General features: G+C 32.9%; 1 protein-coding gene across 1 annotated transcript; it reads left to right on the top strand.

The window, feature by feature from the left end:
- The first annotated feature begins 1,519 nt into the window (after window positions 1-1,519).
- On the top strand, window positions 1,520-4,034 carry LOC105113092 (F-box protein At5g46170-like). Its single transcript, XM_011009116.1, has 2 exons — window positions 1,520-2,945; window positions 3,511-4,034. Exon 1 carries the CDS (start codon window positions 1,709-1,711, stop codon window positions 2,924-2,926), a length of 1,218 nt encoding a protein of 405 aa, XP_011007418.1. The 5' UTR covers window positions 1,520-1,708; the 3' UTR covers window positions 2,927-2,945; window positions 3,511-4,034.
- The last annotated feature ends 3,770 nt before the right edge of the window (window positions 4,035-7,804 follow it).

Raw genomic sequence — 7,804 nt, 5'->3', positions numbered from 1 at the left:
AAAAAATCAAATGAGGATGAAATTAAAATAAATTTATATTTTTATAAGTTATTTCAAATAAAAAAATATCAACCAAAAAATTAAGAACTAAATAAAAAATAAAGAGAAGTAAAAAAAATAAATGCGGATGAAATTGGAACAATTTTTTTTATTTTTATAAGTTATTTGAAATAAAACAAATATCAACCAAATGATTAAAGACTAAATAAAAAGCAAAAAGAATTAAAAGACTAATTTGAAAAATTACAGAGGAGGACGCAAAAATAGATACACAGAGAGAGAGAGAAAGAAGAAGAAAAATGACTATTTGAGTCAAACCGAAGTTTTGTTTTCTACTCACACTACTATTACATCAAAAACATATCAAGACATATTTAAAGATATCAAGACATATCTAAAAATGCCTGACAATGATATTTTTAGTTGCCGAAATTAGTTGTACATGCCATTTAAAAGTGGCTAATGCATGCCCACTAAACATTAATGATTTTTTAAATATTTTTTTAATTTATTAAAAGATAAAAATAACTCTTATTTTATCTTATAAAAAAAAACCAATAATACAATAGAAAAATACCCTTGGATAAAAGACCTAAAAAATTAAACCTTAAGGGTAATAAGATATTTTGATTGTGCAAGTAAAAACTATAATACCAAAACACTCCTCTTAACTAGTTAAATTATTTTTTATATAAGGACAAATTAATTATTTTATTATACACTTTGTAATAAAAATACAAATTTATCCTCAATTACCTAATAATGTATTAATTTTAAGATTGTTTATGATAATTTATTGTGCAATTTAAAAGATAAATATTTGTTATTTAAAGGTAAGAAAGAAAATTTATTATTTCCACCCGTAATAAAATAAGTGAGGAGAATGATGAAACTGCCCATTAATTTTTTTTTCAATGGAGAATTAAAGAAGTGAAGATGAGAAAAGATAATGAAAAAAGAAAGAGAAAAAAGGAGAGAGTAAAGGTAAGTTTTATTAATGGGTGCAAGGCAGCTTGATAAAAATATTAAATAGTAAAAAGAAAATGTATTTCCCTTTCCACAAGGTGGCTTTATATGAAATGTCATGGTCATCTCCCCCCTTTGATAATATTATGCCTTCTCTTTCTATCTTTCTTTATGTAAAGACGAAAAACCATGGATCGATCCACGCCCTTCATTTTCACACCACATCACAGGGTACATTTTTTGTTTGACATTGCAATAATTTTAAATTATTTTTTATATTTTAAAATTATTTTATACTGATATTAAAAGTAAATTAAAAAATTATTATAATATATTTTAAATAAAAAATAATTTGAAAAAACAACTTCTAAATATTTCATTCACAATACAGCCTGCCACACATTTTTTTTTTGAGAATAATTATTTTGTTATTTTTATTTTAACTTAAAATGTTTTTAATTATTTTATAATAATAATAAAAATATTATTTTAAAATAAAAAATATTTTAGAAACCGACTCCGCATCTGTACCTGTACCATTGTTGTTGTTGTGCCTATCATCATCCCTCTCTCTCTCTCTTTGAAAATAACAAGCAATCCATCTTCCATTTCTTTTTCTTCTTATTATCTCCCATTTACTTAGATCCATGCAGCTCCAGCCCTTTGTCTCTCTTTCTAATTTGCTTTAAATCTTTTATTTTCTCGTCTCTTGTTTCATGAGAAATCGAACGGTAGGAGAAAGATGAGCTCCCTTCGTCCAGATCCGACCTCCAGAATTCACCCTGAGCCTGAACCAACTACTACTACTTCCTCTCTTTCAATCGACCATTTCGACCGCCTTCCTGACTCTCTTCTCTTACTCGTTTTCAACAAAATCGGCGATGTCAAAGCTCTCGGTCGCTGCTGTGTTGTTTGTCACCGCTTCCACTCTCTTGTCCCTCAAGTCGACAACGTTGTTGTCCGTGTCGACTGTGTCATCTCCGATGATGACACCTCCTCATCCTCCTCCTCCACAAAGTCACACTCTCCCTCCTCTTCTTCTGGATTCTCCTCCATCTTTCGATTAGTCTTCGGTGGCATTGTCAAACCCTTCCAAGCTCTGGGTCAGCTGCTTGGGCCCAAGGTTAATTCGCGAAATGGGTTTTTCAATTCTTCGCTCTCTGTCGGCACCACCACGACCACCGACGATGATACGGAAGCGGATCAAGGTGGTGTCACCCATCATTCTCCAACTCAGGTTCTTAAGAATTTTAATGAGATTCGGTTTCTGCGAATCGAGTTACCCAGTGGGGAATTGGGGATTGATGATGGGGTTCTTTTAAAATGGAGGGCTGATTTCGGATCTACACTTGATAATTGTGTTATCCTTGGTGCTGCTTCTGTCTTTACTAATAATAAGAATTCTTATGTTATGCAAGAAAATGATTCTATATGCAACAGTGCTACTGCTATTAATAATAATAGTGGTGTTGATGATAATGGAAGCATACCGGAGTCGTTTTACACCAATGGGGGATTGAAGTTGAGAGTGGTGTGGACTATTAGCTCTTTAATTGCTGCATCTGCTAGGCATTATTTGCTTCAACCGATTATTGCTGAGCATAAGACTCTTGATAGTTTGGTATTGACCGATGCTGATGGGCAGGGAGTCTTGCGTATGAACAGGGAGCAACTGGAGGAGTTGAGGGTGAAGCCATTATCGGCTTCTTCTGCTTCGAAGAGGACTCTTGTGCCTGCATTGAATATGCGGCTTTGGTATGCTCCTCACTTGGAATTGCCTGATGGGGTTGTGCTGAAAGGGGCTACTTTGGTTGCTATTAGGCCTAGTGACCAGGCTGCTACTAAAAAGGATGTGTCTGATATCTCATGCCTGTCCACTGCATTTGAGGAGCCTTATGGTACCGCAGCTAAGATGCTGGTGAAGAGGAGGACTTACTGCTTGGAGATGAACTCATTCTGATTACAGTAATGGGATTGAGGTGGATTTTTGCGTCTCTGCACATTTGTAGTATTCCTGTATTGTTTTGCACGAATATTTTAATGCCTAATTGCACAAAGCAGATGGTTTTTATTTTTTATTTACAAATATTTTCTAGTTATGTTGTCGATTAATTTTGTCTTTGTTGCGTGCATAACTTTTAGCCATGCGAATGCCTTCTTCCCTCGTCTTTGTGATGCATGCCAGTTGCTCCTTGTTTACTTAACTTGTATTGGACAGAAGAACATATTAGTTGTAAGGGGGAGACTTGTCCTTGAATACAAGATTGGGATCTTGTTGTCACTGCTGTGGCCATTATTGTGGTGCCATACCATTTTAGGAATCTCATAGTGTCTTGATTGCGAACCTGCACATCATAATGTGCTTGCTTCAAATGACCTTGTATATTTATTTTTAAATTGGAATGCAGATGTATTTCACTTTCAACAGCTGGTTATGATTTGATCTTGTTTGTGGTGTGTCATTTGTTACTTAGAATTTACTCTATAAATTAGTAAAATACTTGATTACTTTTTTGGTCTAAAAGTTTTGTAACGTGCTTCCAGGGAAAGCACAATGGTTTAAGGCAAAGTGGATGTGAATGTTCTGCAGAGTGAAGAATCGGAAAACAATTTTTCTTTATGCTTTGGCATAACTGGATGCAGTGTCTCATGAAACTGAATCTTTCTTTGGACTGCCACTGGAATCCCCATCTTCAGTTGATGATGCCTTGCGGTCTTTTCAGCCTTTTGTGCATGACTGACAACCACCAGCAGCTTGTTTTAATTTCAAGCATATGCTTGTAAGGTGCACACATGCAACTAGATGAATGCAGTAAGAGCTTGAGTTTGTAGCGATTTACTTTAATTTAGAATTATGTATGTGAATATTGTAGGTATGAGTATGTTGCACTTATAATACACTTCTGTCGTACAGCAAGCAATGTACTTTGGGTTAACCTTAAAATGTTCACTTTTGCAGCTGACCAAATGCTAGCAAACATATACAGATGTTTTGCTTGTAAATGACTTGAACTTATTTCTTGAACCTATGTAGTAATCTGTTTAGCTGCTTGCATCTTTGAGTATTATGACAAACTTGTTTTCCAATTTTGTGATGATTGCTATGGTTGGAACATGAGGATAATATCTAGATATTCCATGAGAAGGGCAGTAAAGTAGGGATTTAGTGTATAATGTCATTGGTTTAGGCAATGATGGTGTAAAGTGCTCCCATTAGCTTTGTTTCTTGTTTCTGGATTTGTTCTTCATTGATGGTTGACCTTGTGAAAAGCTTCATCAAGCAAATTCCTTGGATTTAGGGATGTCTGTTGCTGCTTGCTATATTGTTATCTGGGTTTCTAAAAGAGATATGTTGTGTATTTGTTGGGTTTGGCCTTCTACATGCAACTATCTTGCTGTTCTGTATTTGTTGGGTTTGGCCTTCTACATGCAACTATCTTGGTTTAGATTTTGTTTCTGGCAAGCTCTTGTTTGCAGCCCCCTAGGTTATAAGAAAACATGTTTGTTTCTCAATAAACATTGGGTCAAATTACGTGCTAATGCTGGTGGGATCATAAACTAGGTGGGTGATGTTGCTTTTAGGTTAATGTTGGTTCTAGTTGATGTGTCAAACAGTCTGTTAGCCCAAGAGAGGAAGCATTAGCATAGTCTGTTTCAGTTAGGCTACTTTCTGTATCTTTTCATGTCTAGTTATCTGTTTGCCATCACTGTTGTTCTTGCCTAAATTCTTTTTTCCTTAGAATCACAGATGGAAATGACAGTTGACACTGTATTGAACATACTGACCTGGTGAGTATGGAAATCTGTTGCTGTTTGTGAGCAGACAGAAAAAGTTGGGGCCAAATTCCAGAGGGAAAGTTAGCGGTATGGATGATTTTGCACACTACTTTACTTCCCTATCGTGACTAGATTAAGATAAAACATGTTACAAGTAGGTTATATGAACCTAGTTTGTTCATGGTTTTTCTTGTTAGTTTTCCTTTGCAAGCTACCAAATTATTCGGTGTGCTAGCATGCTACATGGCGAAGTGACCTGCATAGTACGGTTTAGACAGGCAGGCAGCAGAATGGACGCCAATTAGAAAGAAACAATCAAGGCATTTACTGCTCTTCCCGTGCATATACATATATAGGTGTTGCTTTAATAATAATAATAATAAAACAAAAGGCCAGCCGCTTTTGTCTCGATGAATTAGGGTTGTAGTGGTTTTTTAAAGTAGTTTTTGCTTGAAAATACATGAAAATAATGCATCAAATCCATGCTGCTAGTCATAAGAACCTCTCTGGATTTTAGTGGTTATCATCGAAATCGCATGTAAATGAATAGTGAGGGAAGAAGGAATTGCTTGCATTGAAATCTACCGTTGAGGAAGCTGCCAGATTTGGCTACTTGTACCGATGATGAGCAAAGTCTAGAAATTTCGTGGCCCTGGCAGCACTAGTACATGAATCTCCATGCGCTGTGTTACGCACACGAGATGAGAGATGGATGATGTCTCTTTTTTAGTTCTAATCTTAGCTATCATGTTATCATGTGTGTGTGAGAGCAGGTGCCCTCATGCATGCACAAACCTTTTTAAAATTTTGAGACTATTTTTATCTTCCTTGGAAAAATTGATTAGCGAGTTCCGCCTCTGCCTTTCATCTGTTTATCACATGATATATCTGACGATCCACGTGAAGGAAGCCTGGACTTCACTTGGCTACAGGGAACGGAGCACCCCTTTTGACTTCTATGCTACAATTTTGTTAATGATGTCAAGGTTATGCTGGTGTGTGTTATATGAGAAGGAAACAATATATGGGAAACAACTGCAATTGTGGAGTGATGATTTGATTTCTTTTTGATTGAATGGGATATTTAAACAAATAGAAGGAAATTAATAATTTAGATTCAATCAAAATAAAATGATTTACTAGTATAATCCTTCCTTTTCTTATTAATCTATTGCTCTCAATCCAAAAATATAGTTTGTTTTAGTAATGTACTTTATTTAATAAAAACAAAGGTGATTATAATAAATATCCAATAGATTTAGAAAGATATCATTTTAATTAGAACCTCGTTAGTAAAATAATTGTGATTCTTTCTTTGGCAATTTGTTTATCAGAATGTTTATTTTTTTAAGCAAAAAGTTATGAGATTTAAGTAAAATTAAATAAAAAAAAATTAATGATTTTACATCTAGGTTGTGGATGTATTAGAAAATATAAGAATAATACACAAGAAATATTTTTATTATCTTTTTTATGTAGTCATGTGATAATAATAATTTTTTATATATAGAAAAGAAGAAAATCAAAAGTTAATAAAGAATAAAAAAAAATCATGAAGGGATGTAAAAAAAGCACTCGATTTTTTTTAATATAATCTTATTCTTAAAAATAATATTTTTAAGATATGTTTAAGTTATTTATTTCCATGATATTTCTATATTGTGCATTTGATAATTTTACAAAAAACAATCTGATGTCACAAAAAAATTAAATATAAATTGAACAATATTTAATAAAATAATATTTTTAAGTTATTTATTTGAATAAAGTTTAATTTTTTTTTAAAAAAAAAGGCTAGACAATTAGGTCTAAGTAATCTAGCACTTGGTTCTTTTAATTTCTTTCCCCCACCTCTTTGAGATAAGTGTTTTTTTACTCAAAATGTTTGACCTATTTTCGCATAGGAAGCATCCTTATGATGTCAATAAATCAATTTTTTAACCCAAAATATCACAAAACCAAATTGATAGAAAATCATCTTGACCTTGGTCTACTTTTTAGGTAAGATGAAAAGGAAAAGAACCTCAATGGAACCCTTTTCATTTAATAGAACAATTGATATCAAGGAAAAAAACTTTTATGGCCAAAATATCGACAAGTGACGACTTCCTTTTTTTCTCATAATTTTTCAATGATTTTCTTTCTCAACCCTTGAACTCAAGGACTAAAAAAAAGAAGCTTTTAGATCTAAAAATTATAAAAACTTTGAGATTGACCATGTATTTTCTCCATCTTCTACATTATGGTCCTCTCTCTTTTAATTTTTCCAATTCTTCCTTTCTACTATAATCAAAATACCCTTATCTTCATCGTCATTAGGTTCAGAGTCATTATTGATATGTGCATAATTACACATACTTGGATTATCTCTTATAATTTTAGATATCAATGTCCAATTAATTGCACTTTTAGCTATCCTAGATGGACCAACAAACTATAAGGCTTGTGTACCCACTTGAATATACATGGGGACTAGAACCCAAATTTACTCCTACTTCATAGTACATGAGGATTTTACTTGTTTAGGTCAAATATTCAAGTACAGCTCAATGTATCTCAATTCTTTTTGGATGGAGAGCTGATTATAGTCTTCAAACTAACATAACAAGAAATCAGCACAGCAACATATTGAATAAAATGTTTTTTATCAAGCATCCTTCAAGTAATATCAACATTAACATCATTATAATTCCACCCCATTTCTCTATATATCACTCATTTAATTTTGGATAGTTGTAACAATAATATTGTCATAATAACATAGCAATTGCATATTTTAGAAGACATGTTTTGTAAAGCAACAAAACCCATTTCTATTAATTGTAATAAATTCTCATTAATTATTTAAGTTAAAATTAATAACATCTCTTCCATTGATTCATATCTAATTAATCAATTAGACAAAATTCTCTATCATCCTAATTAAACCAAAACTTCAATGTAAAACTATAATTGATCTTATTAAACTAAATTCAAGTTATTTATAGCTGACACGACTAAAAGATTGATGTCTTCTCCCAAGTGCAGGAGTGTCGAAGTAATAAATAACCCAGCAAGACCG

This window comes from Populus euphratica, unplaced genomic scaffold, assembly GCF_000495115.2.
Source record: "Populus euphratica unplaced genomic scaffold, PopEup_1.0 scaffold388.1, whole genome shotgun sequence".
NCBI classification, from domain to species: Eukaryota; Viridiplantae; Streptophyta; class Magnoliopsida; order Malpighiales; family Salicaceae; genus Populus; species Populus euphratica.
The sequence above is the reverse complement of the archived record's forward strand: the minus strand, read 5'-3'. Positions and strand labels throughout refer to the sequence as shown.